At 44.0% G+C, this 27,934-nt stretch overlaps 1 protein-coding gene across 4 annotated transcripts; it reads left to right on the top strand.

Annotated features, from left to right (window-relative positions):
- Positions 1-1,191: 1,191 nt before the first annotated feature.
- On the top strand, positions 1,192-27,897 carry SEC24C (SEC24 homolog C, COPII coat complex component). 4 transcript variants are annotated; one of them, XM_041748313.1, is made up of 24 exons: positions 1,192-1,334; positions 3,546-3,744; positions 6,210-6,345; positions 15,415-15,590; positions 15,800-16,171; positions 16,430-16,566; positions 18,020-18,088; positions 19,372-19,483; positions 19,918-20,045; positions 21,767-21,905; positions 22,112-22,227; positions 22,408-22,532; positions 22,679-22,870; positions 23,078-23,171; positions 23,389-23,505; positions 23,857-24,027; positions 24,522-24,618; positions 24,721-24,866; positions 25,089-25,227; positions 25,375-25,493; positions 25,589-25,768; positions 26,027-26,218; positions 26,449-26,538; positions 26,683-27,897. In XM_041748313.1, the coding sequence occupies exons 2-24, from the start codon at positions 3,573-3,575 to the stop codon at positions 26,821-26,823; spliced, it is 3,360 nt and encodes a 1,119-aa protein (XP_041604247.1). In that variant the 5' UTR covers positions 1,192-1,334; positions 3,546-3,572; the 3' UTR covers positions 26,824-27,897. The 4 variants fall into 4 exon arrangements, with proteins under 4 accessions (XP_041604247.1, XP_041604245.1, XP_041604248.1 ...); XM_041748311.1 differs by lacking the exon at positions 1,192-1,334 and adding an exon at positions 1,390-1,525; XM_041748312.1 differs by lacking the exon at positions 1,192-1,334 and adding an exon at positions 1,538-2,401.
- The last annotated feature ends 37 nt before the right edge of the window (positions 27,898-27,934 follow it).

Raw genomic sequence — 27,934 nt, 5'->3', positions numbered from 1 at the left:
GGGCCTGAAACCTTGGCTTACTGAGTTTCCCCTCTAAAATTTCTGATTCAGTATGTCTAAGGTGGGTCTGACATTTGTGTTCCTAACAGGTTCCCAGGTGATACTGATATTGTTGATCCCAGGATCACACCTGGAGAAACACTGACCTTGACTATAAATTCTTAAGGACAGGTGCAATCTGCCACTAAAGCATGTTCAGGGATCCCTGGGTGCCTCAGTGGTGTGGCGCCTGCCTTCAGCCCAGGGCCTGATCCTGGGGTCCTGAGATCAAGTCCCACATCGGGCTCCCTGCGTGGAGCCTGCTTCTCCCTCTGCCTGTGTCTCTGCCTGTCTCTTTCTGCGTGTCTCTCATGAATAAATAAAATCTTAAAAAATAAATAAATAAAGCATGCTGAATGCCTAATATAGCTTCCAGCACAGAGTAGAAGTGCAACTTTTTTTTCAGTGAATGAATCACTCTGTGCCTCAGATATAACTGTTTATGTTTACAATCACAATCACAGGAGAGCAAGAATTTTTGCTTTGTTCACTACTGTATTCCCAGAACCCAGAATATGGCTTGCCACATAGCATGCTTAAAAAGAAAGAAAGAAAGAAAAAATGAAAGAAAGAGTTAAATGAATAACTCTTATTGAAAGGGTTAAATGAGGTAATGTGTTTTTAAAAATCCTACAGTATTAGCTACAATATTGCTATTCATTAAATGGGATAATAATTACTCCAGGAACTGTAGCTCTTCCAACAGGCGGGGGACATTCCGAGTGCAGAGATCATCACCCTCTGGCAGACCTCTGCATCTAAACTAAGCCACAGTATAAAAACGGTTAACTACATGACATTTACTGAGTGATTGCTATGGGGCAGAGAGATCTATGTGACTGTCTAATTCCATCCTCTCAAAAAGCCATTATTAGAAGGGCATTCAGTATTCTCTCCCATTTTACAGATGAAAGAAACTAAGGCAGAGATAGCTGCTCCAGCTGGTGACCTGCGGAGCCAGAACTCGAACACACGAAGTTTGAAGGCTGAGTTAGTACCTTCTACTATAATATGTTCCGTGATCTCAGAACCAGTAAAAGTCCTAGGTGAAAGCATCTCCGTAGACGGAAATCAATGGGGTCAGGGGTCAGCAGGAAGTGGCTACGACTAAAGATCAGAGAGGTCGCTAATGTGTCATAGGGGGATTGTGGAAGCGTTACTTAACATAGTTTGACACAGCCTTCTCGATCGCATCTTAGCGGGACTATAAAGTGACCAGAACATCTGGGGGGAAAATAAAAGGCGGAAATGCATAAGATTCTGCGGAGAATCCCCGGGGGGAGCCATGACGCGAGGTGAGCAGTGGCGCGTGCGCGGCATCCGGGTTCTTCAGGCCGCGTCTCCTGCAGACGTGGCAGAAGGAGTGGTCGCCCCCAGGGCGTGGGGGAGGAACTTCCGGGGACGACGCTCAGTCCCCCTCGGAACCGGAAGTTGGGCCTGGGAGCCTTGACGTTAGGAACGAAGTCGAACCTGGATCTGGAGCCGGGTGAGGAGTGGCATCGGGAGGTTGGTGGGTAGGAAAGCAGGGGAGAGGCCGGGGTACCACTGGCCTGATCGGGGTCTGGTCTGAGCAGGAAGGGAGGAGCCTGGGGGCGGGGCATGAGGAGAGACCCTCACCTCACGCATCCAGAATCCTGGATCAGTTCTAGATCTTCCCTTCTCTGCTCCCGGCCCAGATTCCGGCTCCCACTTCCTGCCCGGAGCTTGTTGAAGGGCGCAAGCCGTTCGATCTCCATGCTCAATGGATCAGCCCTCTCGTCGTGGCCCGAGATGCTAGTTTGGCTTCTTGGTCTTGATTCCCAGCGCTCCCAGCCTCCACAAGCTCGACTACTTTCAGAGTTCTAGGAAGCTTGCCCCGCCCCCTGGGTTGTCACTCTCGGCTGTCTACCCAGAATGGAGTCCAGACTTGAGCCTTTCGCCCAACTCTGGGGTGTGAGATTATTTCCTGGCGGAGAAGCTCCTTTCCTCCGGCCCCCGCCCTCACACTGACTTTCGGAAGATACAGGGGAAGAAGGGGTCATCTGTCAAGCTGAGTGTTGTGACCAGTGCAAGGCTTAGGATTTGGAAGAACAGTACCTGAGATGGCTTACGTTTCAAGGATTCCAGTCCAGGAGCAGCTCAGCGTTTCTGTAATCAAGATGACCCTCTCTAGCAAATGGGAGAGGCCCATTGTTCTACTCCAGCGGCTGTGAACTCTCCTGCTTCTTGTGCCCCATCTGTCTGTAGAGTAGTCGGAATAAGGCTGTTTAGATGTGATTAGACAGTCTTGTTCTTGGAAGGACCCACGAAAGGCCCTCTAAGTCATCCCTCTGTTGCCGGACAAGATTGTAATAACTTCAGTGGTGGCCTAGATTCATGACAGGTATATAAGGAAAGCAGAAACGGAGTTGGAGAAGGGCATGGGATTTGAAATATTCCTAGTCCCTCTGCTTGAAGGATAGGTGATCTTTTTACACGAAATCTTTGTCATTGATCTTTGAACTGTTTTCATAGGTTATTGTGAGAAGTTTTTGTACCTGCCCTGCGCTTGGCTGGAGTCTGGTACCTTGCTAGAGTTTGTGGGTGTCCTTTACACTTAATGATTTTAGTGCTTCCGTTCTCAAATCCATACATTCTTTTGGTGGGAAGACTGGGAATGGAGTAGCATTTGAATTATTGCAGTTCAGCCAAAGGATTGCATTTCTCTAATCAGTTACTCTGTATTTGTCTTTTGAGAAGGAGGGAATTTAGCTGATCTGTTTATATGTGTAGCCTGAGTGATTAAAAGTGACTAGCATATTAGAGGGTATTCAGTGTTTGTTGAATGAATCCATGCTAGAGTGAATGAATGGAAAGTGGAACATTGTTTCATTTACTTATAGTATCACAGTAGTTCATCAGTGGCAGGAGTCAGTGTGAGACTAGACGCTAGAACTCATACCACTTAGGAATGGAGGCTTTTGGGATCCCTGGGTGGCGCAGCGGTTTGGCGCCTGCCTTTGGCCCAGGGCGCCATCCTGGAAACCCGGGATCGAATCCCACGTCGGGCTCCCGGTGCATGGAGCCTGCTTCTCCCTCTGCCTGTGTCTCTGCCTCTCTCTCTCTCTCTGTGTGTGTGTGTGTGTGTGACTATCATAAATAAAAAAAAAAAATTAAAAAAAAAAAAGGAATGGAGGCTGTTGCTCCATCCATTGGACCTATCTGAAGTTGAAATTTATACCTTCTTGGCAGTGACAAAGCATGGGGTTCACAGTAACAAATCTTTACTTTGAGGAAGTAATCTACTGGCTGGGCAGAAAATTACAAAGATTCTCTGGTAGTATGGGAGCAATTAGGCTGATAACTGCCTGGTAAGGTCAGTCTTTTTTTATGTCTTACTTTTTAGCCTATATAGCTGATATCTCTTTAGAAATTGATTTTGACTATTTTCTATTGACTATTGATTTTGACTATTTTCTATTGATTATTGATTTTGACTCTTTAGAAGTTGATTTTGACTATTTTCTCTCTTCTTTCTCATCTTTTAGGTGAGACCAAGTGGGGATGCACTCATAATGAACGTCAACCAGTCAGCTCCACCTGTGCCGCCATTTGGGCAGCCCCAGCCTGTCTACCAAGGGTATCATCAATCCAGCTATGGTGGGCAACCAGGGTCCACAGCCCCCACCACTTCCTATGGAGCTTACAATGGCCCAGTACCAGGCTATCAGCAAACATCTCCCCCAGGTATGTTTCCAAGTTTTCTTTTTTTTTTAAATTTTTTTTTAAATTTTTTTATTTATTTATGATAGTCACAGAGAGACAGAGAGAGAGGCAGAGACATAGGCAGAGGGAGAAACAGGCTCCATGCACTGGGAGCCTGATGTGGGATTCGATCCCGGGTCTCCAGGATCGCGCCCTGGGCCAAAGGCAAGCGCCAAACCACCGCGCCACCCAGGGATCCCATGTTTCCAAGTTTTCTTTGAGCTTAGGAGGGGAATCAGTAGTGTTCAGGTTGGGTGGCATTGCCCTACCTAAGCTGCCTAGAGAGTTGAGGTAGATGGGATTGAGGAACATGACTCTGGTTCTCAGTCACTGAGAATTCTGTGGGCAGTCTGCCTTTCCCTGTTTTTAGTAGGTTCTGCCTTAAAACATCTAGTTGAAGCACATCTTCCAGTTTCAGTGGCAGTTCACTTCATGTGAGTGTCACTCTATACAGCCTCAACTGCCTGCTTTGTTCACAGCTGGATGGAAAGGTTGTGGTCACGACTCCTGCAGAGTCTGTGGCCAGGACTGCCGGTTCCCTTTAACCTAAAATCTCGCTGAATTCACGTGTTCCTCATATATATATTGATAATGCTTCATTGGATTGATGGTTTTATCTATAAATGACCCTGCGACATGGGGAACTAATTCATGGATAAAAAGTGTAGTGGTACTTCTTATATCTTTCTACTTTCACTTGAGTACTTGAGTTTCCTCTGCTTCTGAGATGCTCTGTAATATCAGGGAAATAAGAGAAGACTAATCTGGTGCTGCCTTAGGATCAGTGTTTGACTTTTATGTTACTTTTTCAAGAAGAGCAGCTGGTACTCTACAGATTGTCCATATGGCTTTTTGGAAAATGGTTAACGGTAGATCTTTGGTTAGGCTAGCTGAAGACTTAGAGTATGCCAAACATTTTATGCTTTTTAAGATAGTAAATTCCATACAGGGATATGGGAAAAGAAGGCACCAAGAAGGCATAAGTAAGATTTGGGAAATGAATGAAGTGTTACCATTTTAAATATAATTTTGAGAAAAAAAATTGTTAAGTGGTGAGATTAGGTCTCATGTCTTTGGAAGAACCTTAGGCTGGGTTGAGACTTTGGCTGGACAGAGTCCACTTCTGATCTTTCAAGTCCTGGCTTATCAGGATGGAGTTTGGCATTGCCTCAAGAGGAAGCTTTGTTATTGAAAGGAAAACGAATCTGGTTCTGTGATAGCTAGTGATCAGGTTCAGATTAATTAGTCTGTAGGCAGGTTTTGAATTTTCTAATCTCTACTGAGGAACAGAGCAAAAGAGAACAATTGTTTGAATAGGGGTCAGCAACATTTCCAAAGTGATGTGCCAACTTACTAATTCCCTGCATTTCATGTGAGAAGGATGGTTGGGGATGGTATGCAGAAAGGTTGGGGGTAGTAGAAATAGCTTTGATGCACCCCTGATGAGCAGAAAGGACAGAGTACAGCTTTTGTGAAGACAAAGGTGGCAGCACTAATGGGAGGGCAAATCAACTGTCCTGACTGAACCACTGGGCAAAGTCTCCAAACTATGAGAACACTTTCCCGTGCCATGTGATATTGGGAGCATCAACACTTGGATGTGGGTGAAAAGATGGTTAGAATAAGTAGCATATATGAAAAAGAGGTTGACAGAATGACCTCCCCAAGAGGAACTTTTCTTTGTACTCTGGTTCAGTATATTACTTGATTATCGTTTGCACCACCTTTCTCATATGCTTTAAGTGTCTGAGTTCTGGAGTAGGATCTTTTCCTTAAAAGAACTGACTTTTTGGGGTGCCTTGCTGGCCAAGTTGGTGGAGCATGTGACTCTTGATCTTGGGATTGTGAGTTTGAGCCCCATATTGGCCATAAAGATTACTTTAAAATACAATATCTGGGGATCCCTGGGTGGTTCAGCGGTTCAGTGCCTGCCTTTGGCCCAGGGCATGATCCTGGAGTCCCGGGATCGAGTCCCACATCAGGCTCCCTGCATGGAACTTGCTTCTCCCTCTGCCTGTGTTTCTGCCTCTCTCTCTCTCTCTCTCTCTATCATGAATAAATAAATAAAAATCTTAAAAAAATAAAATAAAATTTCTCTCTCTCTTTTTTTTTTTAAAGAGTTGACTTTTTGTCTAGGGTAAGAACATTAGACTGACCTGGATTGAGTGAGAGTCTATGGTGATCAGAGGAAGCCTCAATATTCTTGTAGCTCTGGTTACAGCTTCACCTGTACTATATCTATCTAGGAGAGTAGAGACTCTGATTGGTCACCCATGTTGACAATCTTCTGTAACTAGAGTTGCATGTTCATGGTAAACTTTTGATTGCAAAGCTGTGGTATTATGCCAGGGAAGATCTGAGCTTATTTATACTTGCTTTACATTCCTTGCTCAGGGTGGAGAAGAAAGTTATTTCCCAATCATTTAGTTTCTGTCCTTTACCCTCAGGTGTGTCAAGAGCCCCACCTTCTTCAGAGGCACCTCCAGCCTCAACAGCACAGGCCCCTTGTGGCCAGGCTGCATATGGCCAGTTTGGCCAAGGAGATGTACAGAATGGGCCAAGCTCCACTGTTCAGATGCAGAGGTATGTACTTGGGTCAGCCTAACATGGGTCTGATGAAACTAGAAGAATTAGGAATGGATGAGGGCCTATTTCCTCTACTGTTTTTCTTTGCCTTTCTCTTAGATCCTTTTCTCTTTTCCCTCCACTTTTTTGGTATTTTGTTTTCATTTTTCCAGGTTATAGGTGCTGCTGTTGTCCACTCTGTAGATCATTAACCCGTCTTTGTACCTAAGTTCTTTTGTGTATTCTTTCTCCTTCTGTGAACTTGAGTTTTTTTCTTGACTAGACATATAGCTTCCATAATTGTTGCAATCCGACCAAACCTGTCTTCAGGGAGAAACAAGAAAAAGGAATCTCAGAATTATTATTATTATTATTTTTAAGATTTTATTTATTTATTCATGAGAGAGACACAGAGAGAGAGAGGCAGAGAAACAGGCAGAGGGAGAAGCAGGCTCCACGCAGAGAGCCTGATGTGGGACTCGATCCAGGGTCTCCAGAATCACGCCCTGGGCTGCAGGCAGTGCTAAACCGCTGCGCCACCAGGGCTGCCCGGGATCTCAGAATTATTTATGTCTCTTCTGATTTCTACTTTTCCTCTAGATCAGGCAGATAGTAGGACTTACTGGTTAAGTTTGGGTGTGACCAGTGATGAAAGGAAAGATACTCAAAGAAAAGCCATATAAATGATAAAAATTTTGGTGGCATATGATCCAATAAACAACTGTCTTTATATTGAAGTCCATTAAAGAAAAGCAGTCATCTCTGTTGGACTGTTGTTTGTTTCTTGGTAAACAAAGAATAAAGTATAACTGAGTAGGGTGTGTTGTGTGGTAATGGAAGAGTCACTTTTTGACATTTTTATTGAGTGTCCAGAAGATACATGTTTATTTATTTATTTATTTATTTATTTATTTATTTATTTTATTTATTTATTTTTTTTGAAGATACATGTTTAGCATAGAAAGTTAGCCTATAGAAAGAGCCCGGGAAGTGCTCCCTAACCTTGTGTGTTGGAAAACACTGAGAAGCAGTATAGAGAATTCATTTATTCATCTACCCAAAAATATTTATTTTGTATTTTTATGTGTTGGATGTTGTTCTAGAGTTTGGAGATAGGGGATCCCTGGGTGGCTCAGCGGTTTAGTGCCTGCCTTTGGCCCGGGGCGCGATCCTGGGGTCCCGGGATCGAGTCCCACGTCAGGCTCCCGGCATGGAGCCTGCTTCTCCCTCCTCCTGTCTCTGCCCCTCTCTCTCTCTCTATGTCTATCATAAATAAATAAATAAATCTTTAAAAAAAAAAAAAAAAAAGAACCACTTAGAGTTTGGAGATAAAGCAGTAAACAGACCAAATCTCTGCCTTGATGGAACTTATAATCTAGTGGAGTACACAGAGGATAACAAGTAGACAAATATCAAAAACAAAACAGAGTAAGGATAGTAAGGATATACAGAATGTCTTGTGAGGAAGTAGGGAGCTGTTTTAACTACATTGGTCAAGGAAAGCCTCCTTGAAATGATATATGAAACATCAGTGAAATGATAAAGGGAGCTAGCCAAAGATCTGGAAGAGGAGTGTCTTGGATAGAGGAAACAAGTATAAAGGCCCTCAGGGAGAAAATTGTGGTGGATGGGAAGGAGAGCAAGAAGGCCAGTGTGGCTAGAGTAGAGTGGAGAGTGGAGGAGAAAAGACAGGAATATAGGCAAGAGCCATATCATATAGTGCTTTGTAAGCTGTAGTAAGAAGTGTAAAATTGATTTTAGTTGCAGTGAGAAGCCATTGGAGAGTTTTGAGCTGGGGAGTAACATGTTTGCATTTATTTCTTCATTTGTTTGTTTATGCAATCGATCTTTTCATTGTAATATAAAACACATACCAAAACAACCCATATAAAATAAATGTGTGAAAAAATAAAATAAAATAAAATAAAATAAAATAAATGTGTGGCTTAGTAAATTATTTTAGTATATGTGCTGCCGAAGTGAGCACAGGCTTAGTAAATTTTTTTTTATTTTTTTATTTTTTATTTTTTTTATTTTTATTTATTTATTTATTTATTTTTAGTAAATTATTATAAAGGGAACCCCCTTATAACTACAACCCAGATGAAGAAATGCAATTCGGCCACACACCTGAGCCCCTTCCAGGTGCCTTAATTCAATCATAACTCTCTCCTTATCCCCATAAGTAATGATTATCCTCTTATAGTAACCACTTTCTTATGTTTTTAAAAATTGTCTACACTCAAATCTCTAGATACCACAGTTTAGTTTATAAACTGTGGCAAACTGTTGTTTGCCTATTTAAAAACAAACAACTTGATGTGTCTTTTAAGTCTGTAGGTTCCCTCTCTATCTCTTTCTTTTTCTATTTATCTGTTAAAGAACTGAAGCCAATTGACCTAAAGAATTTCCCACAGTCTGGATTCTCCTGGTTGCAAATTCCATCTCAGAGTTCCATGTGTTGTTCTTTGTATTCTTTGCCAATTGGCAGCTTGATCCAGAGACTTGTTTTCTTAATATCTTGTTTTCTTTTTTTTTGTGATAGTTTTGTGTTGGCAGTTGTTAGTGCTTATTAATATATATGTTTATGAATTTGTTGGGTTTCCAAGATGGTGATACTTTTAAATTCTTTTTCATTTATTTATTTGTTTGAATATAATTATTGACATTTCTCCTCATGTGTTATTTGGTTACCACTCGTGCAATTCATTTACCTTTATTTACCAGTTTATAAGAGAATGAATTGGTCCTCTCTTATTTACTGAAGGTGACCATTTCTTCCTTTTTTTTTTTTTTTAACATTTTATTTATTTATTCATGAGACACACACACACACACACACACACACACAGAGGCAGAGACGTAGGCAGAGGGAGAAGTAGGCTCCATGAAGGGAGCTGACGTGGGACTCAATCCTGGGTCTCCAGGATCACACCACAGGCTGAAGGCAGTGCTAAACTTCTGAGCCACCTGGGCTGCCCCATTTCTTCCTTTTTTTTTAAAAAAAAGATTTATTTATTTAAGAGAGCGAGCGAGTGAGTGTGCAGTGGGCAAGGGGCAGAGGGAGAGAGAAACTCCAGACAGATTCTGCACTGAGCAGAGCCCATTGCTGTGCTTGATCACACCACTCTGAAATCATGACCCCAGCCAAAACCAAGTCAGATGCTTAACCAACTGTGCCACCCAGGTGCACAGTTCTTCCTTCTTAATTCCTCCCAATTCTTCCTTCTTAATGTTATTGTGAATTTAAGCATATTTGCTAGGTTTCAGTCCACTGTAGTTAACCATCATTATTAAAGCTTAGAGTGCCCCATCTTTGACCAATGGGAATCTCTTCAATTTGAATCCTGAGTACTTTTGGGATGATCCTAAGGAATCTTTGGGTATGATAAGATGTTCTAAGATTATCTTATATATTTTAAACCCCAGACTAGGAATTAGCCATTTTTCCAAAAAATCCTTTATTTTGTTGGTGAGAAATGACATTTTATGGGGCACTAGGCATGTTTGTTGCTACCTGATTGGTTATTTCTGGTCCTTTTCAGTGGGCATAGTTAAGAAACACATATCTACACATATAAATATGTTGTTTTTAGTTTATATTTGTACTTCCAATTCAAATTCAAGACTATAGAGACTTCTCTTATCCTATTATATCTGTATCTCTTCTTTTTATTTTATTTTTTAAAGATTTATTTAACTATTTGAAGGAGAGAGAGAGCATGCCCCTATGTGTGCAAGTGAGGGGGAGGCACTGGGAGAGAATCCCCAAGCAGACAACGCCGCTGAGCACAGAGCCCAACACCCAGAAATCATGACTTGAGCTGAAACCAAAAGCCAGTCACCCAACCAACTGAGCCCAGGCACCCCATCTCCTCTTTTTCTTGAGGCCATGGGGATGATGGAATTAGAATATTGAAGTATGCCATAATTTCTCATTTATTTTATCCATTATTATATACAGTAGTCTCAGTAAATAGTACTAACATTATCACAAATGTGATTACTGAAAATAGTATCTGTTAAAAATTTAGCATATATTCTCCTCATTCTCTACTAATTAAAAAAATACTTATTTTTATTTTTTTAAAGATTATATTTATTTATGCATAAGAGACATAGAGAGGCAAAGACATGGACAGAAGAAGAAGCAGGCTTCTGCACTACTATTTGCCCAGTTGCTTAAGCTAGCAGGTTAAAAGACATTCACACTTATTCTTTCTCTCTTGTCTCACATGCAATCATACTAACTCTACCTGTGAAACATATCCCAAATCTCTTTCTCACCACCCCTACCACTACCATCCTAAACCTGAACTACTACAACAACCTCCTAATAGGATTCTGTACTTCTACTCTTGAATCCATCAGTCACTTCTTTTTAAAGATAAGTATTTTGGGGACACCTGGGTGGCTCAGTGGTTGAGCATCTGCCTTCAGCTCAGGGCATGATCCCCATCCAGGGATTGAGTCCTGTATCGGCTCCCCACAGGGGATCTTCTTTGGTAATGAAAATGTTCTAAAATTGGATTCTGGTGATGGTTGTACAACTTCACAAATTTACTAAAAGTCATTGAACTGTACACTTAAAAAGAATGAATGAATCAAATGCTATGGAAATTGAATTTCTTTTTTTTTTTTCTTTTTTAAAGATTTTATTTATTTGAGAGAGAGAAAGAGAGATAGCGAGAGAAAGCATGAGCAGGGGGAGTGGAGGCGGGGAAGGAGGCTCCGCTGAGCAGGGAGTCCAACGTGCAACGTGGGGCTCAATCCTAGGATCTGAGATCATGACCTGAGCCAAAGGCAGAGACACCTAACCAACTGAGCCACCCAGGTGCCCCTGGAAATTATATTTATAAACTTTTTAAAAAAATGTCATCTTGGGTGGCAGTATCAGGGAGTATATTATAGAAGTAAATGTAAAACAACTACACTCTCTCAACTCAGGCTGTAAAGGATTCTCAGAGAGAAAATAAATTGACTAGATTAAATAGAGACTATTATAGGAGATCAGATAGTGGACTAGTATCTTAAAAGCATTAAGGGAATATAATTGTCAGTGCAGAATTTTATACTTAGCTAGGAGAAAGCACAGATAAAGACATTTACAAACAGACTGAGAGTTTACCATGTATAGACCTTGGTTGAGAAAACTATTAAATAGGGCATCTGGGTGGCTCAGTGACTGAGCATCTACCTTTGACTCAGGTTGTGATCCCAGGGTCCTGGTATTGAGTCCCACATTAGGCTCCCCACAGGGAGCCTCTTCTCCCTCTACCAGTGTCTCTGTCTCTCTCTCTGTATCTCTCATGAATAAATGAATAAAATCTCAAAAAAAAAAAAAAAAACCAGGAAAATAAACCCAGAAAGAATGATATTTAAAAAGAAAGGGAAATAGGAACCAAAGACGTGAAGATAAAGACCAATTCTTTGTAATGTTTGGCTAAAGGAGGAGCAAAAGCTGGCAGGAGGTATGAGGTTTTAGGGCAATTTTATTTGGCTGGATTTTTATTTTATTTTTTTATTTTTTTATTTTTTTTAATTTTTATTTATTTATGATAGTCACAGAGAGAGAGAGAGAGAGGCAGAGACACAGGCAAAGGGAGAAGCAGGCTCCATGCACCGGGAGCCTGATGTGAGATTCGATCCCGGGTCTCCAGGATCGCGCCCTGGGCCAAAGGCATGCGCTAAACCACTGCGCCACCCAGGGATCCCTGGCTGGATTTTTAAAAACAACTTAATTGAGATAAAATTCACATACTACGCAGTTTGCCCAGTTAAAGTATACAGTTCATTGGTTTTTAGTATATTCACAGATATGTGCAACCATCACCTCAGTTTGAGAACATTTTCGTCACTTCAAGAAGAAACACCATATCCTTTAGCTCAGTAGCTACTGTTAATTAGCTATTCCTTCAATCCCCCCTGTACCCTAAGCAACCAATATAGTAGTCTCCCGTTCTGCAGTCTGGAAGCAGATGATCCTCTTTCTGATGTACTATCACGGGGTCAGTAGTAACTTCATCACAGTGCCTACATCATTTACTCCCTTTGTCTCATCACGTAGGCATTTTATCATCTCACATCATCACAAGAAGAGGAGTGAGTATAGTACAATAAGATATTTTGAAAAAGAGAGAGAACATATTAAAAAGCTATTGAATCTCATAAGAAAAGTCCAAATCAAAAAACATAAGATTCTTTTTTTTTTTTTTTAAAGATTTTATTTATTCATTCATGAGAGACACGGGGGCGGGGGCGGCTGAGACATAGGCAGAGGGAGAAGCAGGCTCCATGCAGGGAGCCTGGTGTGGGACTCGATCCTGGGACTCTGGGATCACACCCTGGGCCAAAGGCAGGTGGTAAACCGCTGAGCCACCCAGGCATCCCGCATAATAAGATTCTACTATGTATCCATCAAAGTGGCAAAATTAAAGTCTAACAGTCCCAAATATTGCTAAGGATATGGTGTAGTAGGAACTGTTATTCAGTGGTCAGATGCAAATTAGAACAACTCATGTCAGATTCTGCGCTGGGCAGAGAGATTCCCAGAGATACTTTGGGGAAATAATTTGGAATTATCTCTTAAAATTAAAGATATACATACCTTATGATCTAGCAATTCACTCATAGATATATGCCTTAGAAAAATTCATGTATGTATAAATAGCAACACTGTATTATTAAAAAAATAGAAAAACTTAAATATCCATCTACGTTAAAATACTTAAGTAAATCATGGCTTATTTATTTAGTGGAATAACATTTAGTGATGAAAGGCAATGTCAGCCATTTTAGATGAATTTCATAATCATAGTTGAACAAAAGAAGGCAAACCCAGGGAGTATGTATAATATGATTCTATTTACAAAAGTTTTAAAAAGTCGGGGTACCTGGGTGTCTCAGTTGGTTAAGCCTCTGTCTTTGGCTCAGGTCATGATCTTAGGGTCCTGAGATCAAGCTCCAGGTCGAGCTCCCTGCTCGGTGTGGAGCCTGCTTCTCCCTCTCCCTCTGTTGTTCCCCCGCCTTGTGCTCACTTGTGTGCTCTGTCAAATAAATAAATAACCCCCCCTAAAAAAAAGAACTTTTTTGTTGTTGTTTTAGGGGGGCGGGGAAGGGGCAGAGGGAGAGAGAATCTCTCTGCCCAGCGCAGAATCTGACATGAGGCTCTGAAATCAAGAGTCAGACGCTTAACCCACTGAGCCACCCAGACACCCCTGAATTACGTTGCTCTAAAGACAAGGAAATGATTATTAGGAAGTTAGGAAAGTAGTTATCTCTGGGAGAAGAAGGAGGGCAGTGATGGAGGAGAGGCTGAGATGGAGGAGAGACACTTTCGGTGCTAGTGTGTTCTTTTTCTTGACTTTGTTTTTAGTTACATTGGTGTTTGATTAATTATTCATCAGTACATATTTATCCTATGTATTTTTTTTTCTATTTCTGTTATATTTTACAATTACAAAGTAAAGTACATTGAACTAAAATCAGTTCTGGGGTTGGTTCTAGCTTGGTTTGCCACTTAACACTCTTCATGTCTTACTCTTCTATCTGCTCAGGGGCTGCCAGGACCACCACCTCCTATGCACTCATTTTGCTATGATAATTAAATTAAATAAAGCACTTAGAGATGCTTTATAAGTTGTGAACCTGTTTACAGATAATATTACTAGGGCATGTGATGGAGTAACAGTGGGTAGTTGATAGTATTCATATTAATGGAGTAGTGACCATGGAATATGATTATTCTGACACGGATTTATGAGCATTGGCTATGGAGCTAACAGTATGTTTGGTGCTGTGGAAAACAAGAAATGCTAAGCCCAACAGAGAGCTTAGGGAGGTGAAAGGTTGACTAGCATAACGCTCAGGAAAGAGTAGTTGAATGAATGAATGAATGAGTGAAAAGTGTTAAACTACAACACTAATAGGAACTAACCAAATATAATAAAGTACAAGTTATTCAGTAGAGACAAAATAAGAAGAAAGGATAAATCGGAATTTCAGTGTAACTGACTATTGTGAAGAATTTGATTCATTCATGAAATTACATATGGAGCTTGTTATGTACAATAATCTGTGTTGTAGATTTCTGCAGTAATATCACCATAAGTGCCAGTGCAGTTATTTGTTGATATGTAATGATACCGGAATAATTTTGTATTTATATTTTAATGTCCCATCTAATACCATGGGAATGTCCAGTGTAGCTATCCAAGTAATGAGGCTTTTGCTAGATAAACTCAGCTAGAAGACTATCTGGTTTATGTCCTGTTTCCTGTTCTAGTAGAGTTGGCATCATCTTTCTGATTAGTACAGAGTGTCAAACTCAGCTGACCTACTCTGCTCTTAACAACTTTACCAGGATAAAGTAGTTAAATACTTTGGTTTATTTATTTATTTATTTTTATATATATTTTTAAATACTTTGGTTTATTATTTTTTTTAATTTTTTTTTTTTATTTATTTTTTTTATTTATGATAGTCACAGAGAGAGAGAGAGAGGCAGAGACACAGGCGGAGGAAGAAGCAGGCTCCATGCACCGGGAGCCCGATGTGGGATTCGATCCCGGTCTCCAGGATCGCGCCCTGGGCCAAAGGCAGGCGCCAAACCGCTGCGCCACCCAGGGATCCCAATACTTTGGTTTAAAAGTAAAACAAACTGCATTTGTTTTATCCCACATTTATTAAGTGCCTATTGTGTTAATGCATCTGCACACTTTCCAGCTTCTTCAGGACTTCTACTTACAATACTGAAGTGTTTTGTTTGTTTATTGAGGCAATTTTTCAACAAAGGATTAAGTCAGAGGAAGTGATAATCTAGTAGAGTAAATACTTGATCTGAGGGTGCTTGGCATATGTTTGTGGAGTGAACCTAATGGAAAACAAGATTTTCCATGGATAATCATAGTGTAGATCATTGGGAATGTAATGTATTTACAAGTGTACAAAAGTACAAAGCCATAAAACAGCCCAGGATGACAGTAAGATGCTGTAGAAAAGTATAGTTTCCTGTATGCTATGGAGCTCCTGCCAACTTTGAAGGGTGTGCCAGCATGCTTGTCATCTCTGCCTTCCTTGTCCTCACAGGTTCCCTGGGTCTCAGCCCTTTGGGTCAGTCCCTTTGACCCCTGTGGTCAGCCAGCCAACTGTGCTTCAGCCCTATGGTCCTCCCCCGACAAGTGCACAGGTGACTGCTCAGCTGGCCGGAATGCAGATCAGTGGTGCTGTGGCCCCAGCCCTTCCCCCTGTGGGGCTAGGCTATGGTGAGTAGAAATGACCGCAGGAATGTGACTATCTCCTTCTTTTTAGAAGCATCAGACTCTGGGGTATACCTGAATCCCTTTTATTTCTAGTGTTTCTGAATGCCAGCCAATGGGACAACCATTCTTGCTCCTCATGTGGAAAAGGAGTGATTTACTGATTAAGAAGGCAAAATGACTAGGGTTCTGACTCTACCTCTTCTACTTCTCAGGCTCACCAGCATCACTGGCCTCAGCCTCAGGAAGTTTCCCCAACCCTGGTCTGTATGGCTCTTATCCTCAGGGCCAGGCTCCTCCCCTTAGCCAGGCCCAGGGTCATCTTGGGGCCCAGCCTCCCCAGCGATCTGCCCCACCACAGGCCTCCACCTTCACATCCCCAGCTTCAGGGGGTCCTCGGATGCCTTCGATGACTGGTCCATTCCTGCCTGGACAGGGTTTTGGGGGGCCCTCATTGAGCCAGCCCAACCACGTGTCCTCACCTCCTCCTCAAGCTCTGCCTCCTGGCACCCAAATGACTGGGCCGCCAGGACCACCACCACCTATGCACTCCTCCCAGCAGCCAGGCTATCAGCTGCAGCAAAATGGTGAGTTTTTTCCCAAGGTCCGTCTAGGAGCCAAAGGCTTCAGCTATTCAGGTGTTTTTTTGTTTGCTTTTAGTATTGCTTGCTAAGTAGTGAACTAGATGGACAGTTTCAGGGTATTAGTTCAGATAGTGTGGCCTTTCTCTGAATGGCTATTACCTCATAATTCTGCACTTAGAGGAGTCTAGCCATTTTCCTGAGGCCTTAAGAAGAAACAGGGAGGGATTTTGAATTTATGAATCTTGTGCCATTGTCTCTCAGGTTCCTTTGGACCAGCCCGGGGTCCTCAGCCCAATTATGGAAGTCCCTACCCAGGAGCACCCACTTTTGGCAGTCAGCCTGGGCCTCCTCAACCACTGCCTCCTAAACGCCTGGATCCTGATGCCATCCCAAGCCCTGTAAGTAGATACTTATGTGGTCCTAGGGAAGGAGTTTGTGGCTGCCAGAAAAATGAGTCAATCTAGATGAGATGTTTGCCTAGCATTTTCCGATTATTTTCCCTTTTCATTCATCTTCTTGTAGATGTAGAACCTAGATTTGATTTTTGACTCTTTGAACTGGAGCTTGAGGCCCCGGAAGACTTTTGGAGGCAATTTTACTCCATAGCTGGGCAGGAACGGAGGGGAAGCCAAGAGTGATAAGTAGTGTCAGTAGAGCTCTGGGTTGAGTGCTGCATTCTGTCACTGTTGGACATAGCATGGTAACCTCTCCCCTTCTATGGAATAGTAGCTGGGTCCAGGTCTTGTCCTCTTAGATTTGGCAGGGTAGCAGTCTACTTAATGGACTGCAGGGTAGAGCTGGTGGGAATTCTCTGATGGTAGGTGTTAAGAGAAGGAACGCCTCACTGGTTTCTCTCTGCCCCTAGCTGGACAGTATTTTAGGAGGAAACCTCCAGTACTTTTGTTGGCTAGAATTTTGCTATGTAGTTGGGGGAAAGTGATCTATAGTTTATAAGGGCAATGTGGGGGAGCTGCTTTTCCCAGGAAGAGGGTGAATCTCACCCTTAGAGCCATCATCAGAATCCTTAGGCCTTCTTATCCTACTTGGAATAGAGGCTGGGACTGTACTCCTAAGTGGGGGCTAGTTTATAGTTCTGTCTACAACATTTGCTATGTCAGTTACCTCACCATGCTTAGCCATTGTCATATTCCATTCTGTTCTCTTCCCTCTTCCTTTGGGGAATTACCATGGTGAAGGACCCTGTTGGCTAAGAGGGACCCTAGAGGATTAAGCAGCCTCTCTTTTTCCCCTCCAGGGCAAAGGAGAGTCTAGTTGGATGTCAGGAAAGGCTTTTTTTTTTTTTTTTTTTTTAAAGATTTTATTTATTTATTCATGAGAGACACACACACAGAGAGAGAGAGAGAGAGAGAGAGAGAGAGAGGCAGAGGGAGAAGCAGGCTCCATGCAGGGAGCCTGACATGGGACTCGATCCCGGGTCTCCAGGATCAGGCCCTGGGCTGAAGGTGGTGCTAAACTGCTGAGCCACCCGGGCTGCCTAGAAAGGCTTCTTTAATAAGCACAGTCCTTAGATGGGAGGTTTGGCCTTTTGGAGGGAACATCCCTCTTCCTCCTTAAGATTTCTCCCATTCAGCCCCTCCCTGTAAAACCTCTGCTTGCTTCTTGTTTGCCCTGTTATATTTCTATATCATAGTCTGAGCCATTAAAGCCTCTGTGTTGGGCCAGCGAGACTTGGAATTTCTAACCTAGAGAGGGCCTGATTTCAGCACTATAAGCTGGGCTCCAGCTATTCATGTCTAACTCATCGGGGTCGAGAGAAGTAACATCTGCTTCTTGTTCTTTTGTCTCCCTCCCTGTATTCCCCTGCTGCCTTTATTATTAAAACACTAAAAGCAACTCAATGAGCTGCCTCCTCAGCAGAAAACCAGGCACAGAATAGACCCTGATGCCATTCCTAGTCCAGTAAGTGCAGGGGGTGGTATGTGTGTGCGTGTCCTCCCTGTGTTAATGCCACCCATGCATGTCTGTGACCTCATCTTCACCTCATCCACCATGTCCATCCCTCTCCATCCTCTTCCCTTAGTCCTTCTAGACCCTTGCTTTTACAAACCAGAAGGATGTGCATGTCTCAAATCACCATGTAATGAAATAACAAGCTGTTAGCAGTGCTTTGAGTATGGGTTGGTAGATCAGGCTCTAAGGGTGGGATCAGTTGGCATGTTAAGCATTGGTTTTGGTCCTGCTGGGTCCTCTAGGAGCCTGCATGTGACATTTGATAGAACAGGACAAAGTGGAGTGGTAGGTTCTTCCCTTTGGGGATTGATTTACCTACAGCTTGTGGAGGAACTTTGGGTAGGTGCAAGTGTGGGAATACTGGCATTTCTCACAGGGGACGAGACTGCTGGTTTGGGAAAAGTGTGGGCCACTTTCTCATCTGGAGGGTCTGTTTGACTCTGATATGTTTCAACTCTTTCTGCTGTGGGATATGGAGTCTTACTCTCCCCTTACTTTTTCTGGTTTTACCAAACCATCTTAAAGTAACTGACCAAAGGTCATCAGCTACACGAAGATCTGATAACTTTTGCAAGATCTTTTTTTTCCCTTCCTTTTGCTGGGTCTGTCAAAATGTGGGGGACTGAGGATTGGGCTTGTAAGGATCGGGTCCTTAATCCTCTTCTCCCATATTGACACACTGATGCTTACCTGAAAATAAGGCAGCATCTGCTTCCTCACCTTACCTGGTCATTTCTGTTTAATCCTCTCCTCACCCTGTTCCTTCTGCTTTCATTGAGTGTAGAGTCATTCCAGGTAGATTCATTTTTTACATGGTTACTGTTGTCTGTTTTCCAGCTCTGACTCAGATGTGTCTTGGTGAGAGGAGGGGAGGGGAGGCTTGATGGGGGAGGGAAGCAGAATCTGATCATGTTTGAAGGTTTGTGACAAGACTTGGATTCCTGGGGGGCGGAAGGGGGTGGTCACTACTGATTGGGGATCAGGGCATTTCATAAAGAAGTCCATTCTCTAGTGTTTCCTGTCTAGCATTTTGCTGCTGACTGTAGGGTGGAAGATTGGCATTGTAGCATTTTATGTGATCTCCAGAAGGAGAACAGACCTGATGCATGAGGTATTCTTGGCAAATTACTAGTTTCCGTGCTGTAGCTCTAGCCTTTTTTTCTCCTGGCTCTCTAGGACCTGGTAGTTCCCTTTTTTTCTGTCATCTCACTCATTCCACTTCTTCCCTACAGATTCAGGTTATTGAAGATGACAGGAACAACCGGGGTTCAGAGCCATTTGTTACTGGAGTACGGGGACAGGTGCCACCCTTAGTCACCACGAACTTCCTGGTGAAAGACCAAGGTAAGAAGGGTATTTCTCCCTGTGAGGGCTTTTTCTTCAAGATTATCAGCTTATGGATAAGCTTTTGTCAGCCTCATTTTTTTCTTGAAGATTTATATTTATTTGAGAGAGAGGGAGGGAGAGGGAGTACACATGGGGAGAGGGGCAGAGGAAGAGGGAGAGAATCTCAGGCAGACTCCTTGCCCAGTATGGAGCCCAATGTGGGGCTTGAGATCACGACCTATGCCGCAATCAAGAGTTGGATGCTTAACCGCCTGAGCCACCTCGGTGTCTCGCTTTTGTCAGTCTTCAATCAGAAACCAGTCCCTCCTTGGTCTCTAGGGGAAAAGCTGCCATCCGCTTTAGCATTTTTTGTGGTGATGGCGTGTATCAGCAATGAGAGCTAGTGTCTGGAGGGATTCTCTGATCTGACCCAGGTTTTCTACCTCCTCCAGGGAATGCAAGTCCCCGATACATCCGATGCACATCTTATAATATCCCTTGCACATCTGACATGGCTAAGCAGGCTCAGGTGCCCCTGGCAGCTGTTATCAAGCCACTGGCAAGGCTGCCACCAGAAGAGGTAAGTCAAGGAAAGGATTAGAGTATAATGAATGGGAGGAAGATCGAGGGAATAAGACTTCTTCCTAGAAATGATGCTGGCATTCATAATGGAAGAGGTCTTGGTTGGGTGTGAAGGGAGAGTATCTTCAATAGCTTTCTACCCCAGGGCCTGTGCCTCCTGGCATAGGTGGTCGGGATGAAGGTAAAATCCTAAGAAATTGTTGGATGGAAGCACAGTCCATATGGGAGGCAAACTATGAAAAAGAGGTAGGGGGTTCCCTGGGTGGCGCAGTGGTTTGGTGCTTGCCTTTGGCCCAGGGCGCGATCCCGGAGACCCGGGATCGAATCCCACATCAGGCTCCTGGTGCATGGAGCCTGTTTCTCCCTCTGCCTGTGTCTCTGCCTCTCTCTCTGTCTCTCTGTGACTATCATAAAAAAAAAAAAAAAAAAAAAAAAAAATTAAAAAAAAAAAAAGAGGTAGGGCCAACTTGTAGGGGAGGAGACAGCTGAATGCAGAAGCTTCTCATAGCATGGTTATCTCCAAATGATTACAAGTACATTATCCTGTTTTTCTTTTTCTTTTCTTTTTTTTTTTTATCCTGTTTTTCTTTTGTACAGTCCTATCATCCCTGGTAAGTTAGGGAATGTTAGGACAGCATATAGGAAAAAAGGGTAGATTAGGGTCTAATAGTCCTTCTCTTACCTGGCTTGGTCCTGATTTATCACCTGAAATCAGCATGAAAAGAGAGCACGAGCTTGTCAGCTGCTCTGCCAGGCTTTGGTAGGATAGCCTCATGTTGGTAAGAGGAGGCCTAGCATCCTCCAATTTAGGATGGATTTCTCTATAACTGGAAGCTCAAGACTCAGTTTACATCCTGCTTCTCTCTGTCTTGCTCTGTGTTTTTCTCATTCTGGGTCTCAATGGGGATGGTTAGATACTTGGCCGCTGATCTTTTATTTGTAGGATAACATCTACTTGGGTCATTGGTAGGTAGGTGTCACAGAAACCCAGGGATGGGGGAGGGTCAGTGTCCCAGGTACTTGGTTGGGGAAGGAAGCAAAGTTAAGATTCCTAGGGCAGTGGGATCCCTGGGTGGCGCAGCGGTTTGGCGCCTGCCTTTGGCCCAGGGCGCGATCCTGGAGACCCAGGATCGAATCCCACGTCGGGCTCCCGGTGCATGGAGCCTGCTTCTCCCTCTGCCTGTGTCTCTGCCTCTCTCTCTCTCTCTGTGTGTGACTATCATTAAAAAAAAAAAAAAAAAAGTAAATCCTTTAAAAAAAAAAAGATTCCTAGGGCAAGAGTGAAGATAATTGAAGATAGGGCCAAAAATAAGAATCCTAGATAATCTTTGGCTTTCTCCTTATATGCCTGTGGCAGCCCCTGATTTGGTAGGTCCATTTTCACAGGTCTTCTCATTCAAGAAGTGGAATTCTAAAGAGGAGAAAGAAGAGGAAACTATAGAATTTGAACTCTTAGGAACATTCCTGTCACCAGTACCCTCATTATTTATCTTCATTCCCCTTCACTGTACTCCTTCCTAAATTTTTTTTTTTTAATTTTTTTTTATTTATTTATGATAGTCACAGAGAGATAGAGAGAGGCAGAGACTGTACTCCTTCCTTAGGCAAAATATCTTAGCTATGCCCTCCTCCTTCCAGGTCGTTCCTCTTCATCTATTGCCACATGTCTCAACCCACTGTAGCTTTTCTCTGTGTGAGCTCTTCTCCTTTGCTCCTTAGGTGTCACCCTATGTTGTGGACCATGGGGAATCTGGCCCCTTGCGCTGCAATCGCTGCAAAGCATATATGTGTCCCTTCATGCAGTTCATTGAAGGAGGGAGGCGCTTTCAGTGCTGCTTTTGCAGTTGTATCAATGATGGTATGTTCACAGAGGCTGGGACTGGGGGGTGTTTTGTACTGCATCTTCATTATTTTCTTTCTAGTTATATAGGTGAGGTTCCATTATTCGGGAACTGGGGAATAGGGCATATATGGGGATGTGGGGCAGTAGAGTGAGCTCAGCCAGGGCAAGACTTCTAAGATTGAGAGTGGACATTTGAGTAATTTCTGCATGCTTCCCCACAGTTCCCCCCCAGTATTTTCAACATCTGGATCATACTGGCAAACGTGTGGATGCTTATGACCGTCCTGAGCTATCCCTGGGCTCTTATGAATTCTTGGCCACTGTAGATTACTGCAAGGTAAAGGAAAGTTGCATGGGGAGGAGCAGTGGGTGGAGCACATTGAGACTAAGAATCGCTGTGTTGCTGTGTTCGTCCCTCACCCTTTTGTTGTCCTCTTTGATGTTGACTTCTCTCTAGTCAACTAGTTTGCTTACCAATACCCCATACCTCTCTCCCCAACATTTCCTTCTTTTGCAGAACAATAAGTTCCCCAGCCCCCCTGCCTTCATCTTCATGATTGACGTCTCCTACAATGCCATCAGGAGTGGTCTTGTTAGGCTCCTCTGTGAGGAGCTCAAGTCACTGTTAGACTTTCTACCTAGGTGAGACTTCTGGAGACAAGGTGCTTCCTTTGGACAAAATCATGGGGGTGGGAGGGTTCCGGCTTGACTCAGTAGATAGAGCTTGAGGTCATGAAGTTGGCTGGGGAGAAGATGGCAAGTATGGGTAACGATGCTACCTTCTACAGGGAGGGAGGAACAGAAGAATCAGCAATCCGTGTTGGCTTTGTCACCTATAATAAGGTGCTCCACTTCTACAATGTGAAGAGCTCATTGGCCCAGCCACAGATGATGGTTGTATCTGATGTGGCTGACATGTTTGTGCCGCTGCTGGATGGCTTCCTTGTCAACGTTAGCGAGTCTCGGGCAGTCATCACGAGGTAAGAGCCAGATTGTAGAGATAAAGTGGGAGTGGGGTGGGTACAATCAAAGAAGACCAGACAGTTGAGCAGAGGGGTCAGCAGATGGATAGGGACTGTGCCTCAGGAGTTTCAGTCTAGAGGCCACTAGATTCTTCAGAGAATTGAGGACTGAGGAATCAAGTCTGGATAGCAATTTTGATTGCCTTCCATCACCTGTCTCTTCAGCTTATTGGATCAGATTCCTGAAATGTTCGCAGACACAAGGGAGACAGAAACAGTATTTGCCCCAGTTATTCAGGCTGGGATGGAGGCTCTAAAGGTAAGGCTAGAACCTTGGCAACTTCCTCTGCCTTGCTTTCCTTTGACCATCTGCTACCTTGGGATATAACCCCTGTTTCTTTAGTGATTGATGACTGTCCAGTAACTCATCACTGGCATATCTGACATATCTGGCAATGACAAAATGACGAGGGAAGGAATAAATGAATAATAGCTGAATAAAGGAAAGAATGAACAAGTAGTCCTCTCTTTCCTAGGCTGCTGAGTGTGCAGGGAAGCTGTTTCTGTTCCATACCTCCCTGCCCATTGCAGAGGCCCCAGGGAAACTGAAGAACAGAGACGACAGGAAGTTGATCAACACAGACAAGGAGAAGGTGTGGGACTGGGAGATGGGGGGAGGACTTTCCATTATAGAGGAAGGTGGTAATTCTTCACAATGCAATACTCTTAACTTTCTTGAAGGGGGACTGGGACTAGACACCCTGCTCTTTCACATGTCAAGTCCATGACTGCCAACCTTCTCTAGTGCTCCCACACCTCTCTACCCCATCTCATCTCAAAGCCCTCGATAGATTCTTTTTTTAGAGAATGTCCTACTAGTGTTGCAAATAACCTACGAAATAGATCTGAAGTCTTAGATATATTTGAATATCCTGTATTAAACATATAGTTCTCAAATAGGGTAGAGCTGAAGTATTTGAATGTTTTCTTCTATTCTTCCCCAGACTCTGTTCCAGCCTCAGACAGGTGCCTATCAGACCCTGGCCAAAGAGTGTGTGGCCCAAGGCTGCTGTGTAGATCTCTTCCTCTTCCCTAACCAGTATGTGGATGTGGCCACACTCTCTGTTGTACCCCAGCTCACTGGTGGCTCTGTCTACAAATATGCTTGCTTTCAGGTAGGATATGGGACTCTGGGTGGCAAGTGGAAGCAGGACTGGGAATATCTGCTTACACATGGAGTAGTTCTTTAGCTGCTGACTCATTAATAGGAATCCTAGTGAAGGAGAAGACTATAACATAAAGAAGAGAACCACAAGGGTAGTGGTTAGGAGCATGAGGCTTGGAATTGTCCTTAGTTGTTATTCTGGCCCTCCCAGAATACTAGGAGTCTGACCTAAGAGAATTACTCAATTATTGTTTCTTTGTTTCATCGGTAAAATGGGATTTTAATACTTAATTAGGGTTTTTCATCAGGGTCAAATAGTTATATGTAAAATACTTAATGTGGTATTTGGCATATAGTAAATGCTTAAAAGCTATCATTATCATCGTTATTATCATCTCCACTGTTGTTATGATTCAGCAGCTTGTAGAGTGGAGGGGATGCAGGGAGATAGTCCTCAGGACGTAATGTAGTCAGTGATGTGACTCTGGGCCTGGGGGGCTGCAGGTGGAGAATGACCAGGAACGGTTCCTGAGTGACCTCCGTCGGGATGTACAGAAGGTTGTTGGCTTTGATGCTGTGATGCGCGTTCGGACAAGCACTGGTCAGTCCTGGTTAGAGAAGAGCAGGTTGGGGGCTAAACCTGGGAGGGAGGCAAGTGGCATCTGTGATATCTGTAGCCCTGACCCTATCCACGTGGTCTCAGGTATCCGTGCGGTAGATTTTTTTGGGGCTTTCTACATGAGCAACACAACAGATGTGGAGCTGGCTGGGCTGGATGGGGACAAGACGGTGACTGTGGAATTCAAGCATGATGATCGGCTCAACGAAGAGAGTGGAGCCCTCCTGCAGGTAGCAGGCAGCAGGCAGGGGCTGGGGAGGAAGTGTCAAGTATCATACTGGTTATAAATGGGCTGCTACGAAGAAGGTAGGAGGGGAGGGGAGAGGACTAGAAGAGTCTGGGGAAGGGTGGCTCATGTCTTTCTTTTAGCTTAATAATACAGCAAAAGAACAGGCTTTCAGAGGGCTTTGGTGAGGGAAGGGTATGAGTTCTCCCCTTCTCCTTTCCCCTAGTGTGCCCTGCTCTACACCAGCTGTGCAGGGCAGCGACGGCTCCGCATCCACAACCTGGCCCTGAACTGCTGCACCCAGCTGGCTGATCTGTATCGAAACTGTGAGACTGACACGCTCATCAACTACATGGCCAAGTTCGGTGAGGGTAGAGGCAGGGATTGGGAAGTGGGATTGGGGCTGAGAGAGAGGTGACTGTCAATGATGCAGCACTCCCAGGTAGGTATGGTGGCAGGAAAGCACATGTGATGGGGTGGCCAGTCAGTGACTGTGCTGTCTCCCTTTCCAGCATACCGGGGGGTCCTCAATAGCCCTGTGAAGACTGTTCGTGATACTCTCATCACTCAGTGTGCCCAGATCCTGGCCTGTTACAGAAAAAACTGTGCCAGCCCCTCCTCTGCAGGACAGGTAGGACAAGCCCATTGAAGGAATTGCTGGGACAAATTTTTCCACCTGGGAGAGATTTCTCATGATCATTAACTTTACTTTAATAACCCCTGCAGTTGATTCTTCCTGAGTGCATGAAGCTACTCCCAGTTTACTTGAACTGTGTGTTGAAGAGTGATGTCCTGCAGCCTGGAGCTGAAGTCACTACTGATGACCGTGCCTATGTCCGACAGCTGGTTACTTCCATGGATGTGGCTGAGACCAATGTCTTCTTTTATCCTCGGCTTCTACCATTGGTGCGACTGAGGGCTGGGGTGTGAGACATTGCATTGAGAAAGGGGCATCATAAGAGGAAGGGAGGAGTTAATATTATCTGTGTCTAACACCAGTGAATTTGTTTTTAACCTACATTATCTGATGTAATTTCCACACTAAGAAAGTTACTGAGATTTAGCTTTCTGAAATTTTGTGTGTGTGTGTGTGTGGGTGGTGGTGGCACAAATGTGTCTTATGGTCCTTGGTAAATAACCTTTTGCCCCCTTCCTCTTGTTTAGACAAAGTCTCCCATTGAGAGTGCCACTGAACCGCCAGCAGTTCGAGCATCTGAAGAGCGTCTAAGCAATGGGGATATATATTTGCTGGAGAATGGGCTCAACCTCTTCCTGTGGGTGGGAGCAAGTGTCCAGCAGGGTGTTGTCCAGAGCCTCTTCAATGTCTCCTCCTTCAGTCAGATCACCAGTGGCTTGGTGAGAGCAGGAAGTCAAGGGGAATATGGGTGTGGAAATGCATTTTGTGATATGAGTGGGAGCCAGTAAATCTTGGGTGCTAGTCCCCTTGAATAGCAGGTAGTATTTGGGGAGCAGGGAGGGTGCTGTCATTTCCCAGGCTCGTTTCAGATGATGAATACCTCTGTGCTGCCCCATGTGACTGGCTCAGAGTATCTTTACCATAAGGATAAATTAATTTTGTGTTGCAGAGCATTTTGCCAGTTTTGGATAATCCGCTGTCCAAGAAAGTGCGAGGCCTCATTGATAGCTTAAGGGCACAGCGATCACGGTACATGAAGGTAACACTGATCTAAACCCTGCATTTCTTACTTTGTCAAGTCCTCCCCCGGAAGGGGGGTGGGAATAAGTGATTGGATAATGGGATGTTAGGGCATATTTCATTCTTTTTGGTGCTGCCTAATGACCCTATCTTTTGGCCATAGCTTATCGTGGTGAAACAGGAGGATAAGCTGGAGATGCTGTTCAAGCACTTCCTGGTGGAAGACAAGAGCTTGAGCGGAGGAGCATCGTATGTGGACTTTCTCTGTCATATGCACAAGGAAATTCGGCAGCTACTGAGCTAGAGCAAGTGGGTAAATGGCAATAGGGTCCCAGGCCAGCTTCCAGAAAGTATCCCAGGATGGCAGAGAAATTGGAACAGTTCCGTATCTAAGTCATGTAAGCTGACCTCAATCTCTTTGGGGGGTGGGGGAGGTATAAGGAGACACCTTTCTGGGATCAAGTATCCTACCACTCTGTCATGTCCTGCTGATGGAAGGTGCCCCTATCCCCTCACTTTATCCTCCTTTTCCTGCTAATCCTGTCGTAATGAATGTAGTTTCTCAGTTCACTGTATATGATTCGGTGTTGGGGGATTTGGAGGCACCCAGACTCTGGCAATATAATATGTCCCCTTGGACCAGCCTCCAAGAAGAGAGGGGCAGGCAGGAAGGAGTGGGAATCCCAGGGGGGGGGGTGCTAATTCAGCTCAGTGTCATCAACAACTTCCTATATTAGGGATGAAACATACAGGTGCACAAGAGCTGGGGTATAGACCATAGATGGTGGAGAGAAAAGTGGTTGGTCAGTCCTTGGGCCTAGAAATCAGCAACCAAGTCAAAAGTTATGGAGAGTGGCTGATTAGCTTTTCTCTCTTTCCTGTAATGATTGGTGATCACTCAGTGGATAGAGGCACATTGTCACAGATGAATGAGCCTGGGAAATGAATTGCAAAGATTAGGACCTGGAAGAGGTACCAGCCTCTTTTCCAGCTGGAGAGGCTCCAACACTGGATGGTTCTGTAGGGAGCCTGGTCATCAACTTGCAATACCTCACAGAGCCAGCCCCTCTCCCACTCTGCGCTCCCACTGGAAACACTGATTCTCCAAGCTGGGAGTTGTTGGGGAGAGAGGCAGAGGTGGCTGGAGCTCTGTTCTCTCCTGCCCGGACACCACTCGAGCTGTGGTATTGACAGAGTGGCTGACAGCTATCTTCCAACCTGAACTGGCTGGGGCAGGACAAGGGCTAGGCTTGATGGTGGCCAGGCTTGTCTGCTCCCAGCCTGGGATGCCCCTGCTCTGGACCTCTCATTTCTCTTCATTGGTTTATTTTTCAATGCATCTTTAATTTGTAAAGAAATAAAATAAATTAAGATGTAACAGCCTCATTTTTACTTGTGACTTACCATCCCCCCCA

This window comes from Vulpes lagopus, chromosome 3 (assembly GCF_018345385.1).
Source record: "Vulpes lagopus strain Blue_001 chromosome 3, ASM1834538v1, whole genome shotgun sequence".
NCBI classification, from domain to species: domain Eukaryota; kingdom Metazoa; phylum Chordata; class Mammalia; order Carnivora; family Canidae; genus Vulpes; species Vulpes lagopus.
Note: the sequence above shows the minus strand (reverse complement) of the source record. Positions and strands in the feature narration are given on the sequence as shown.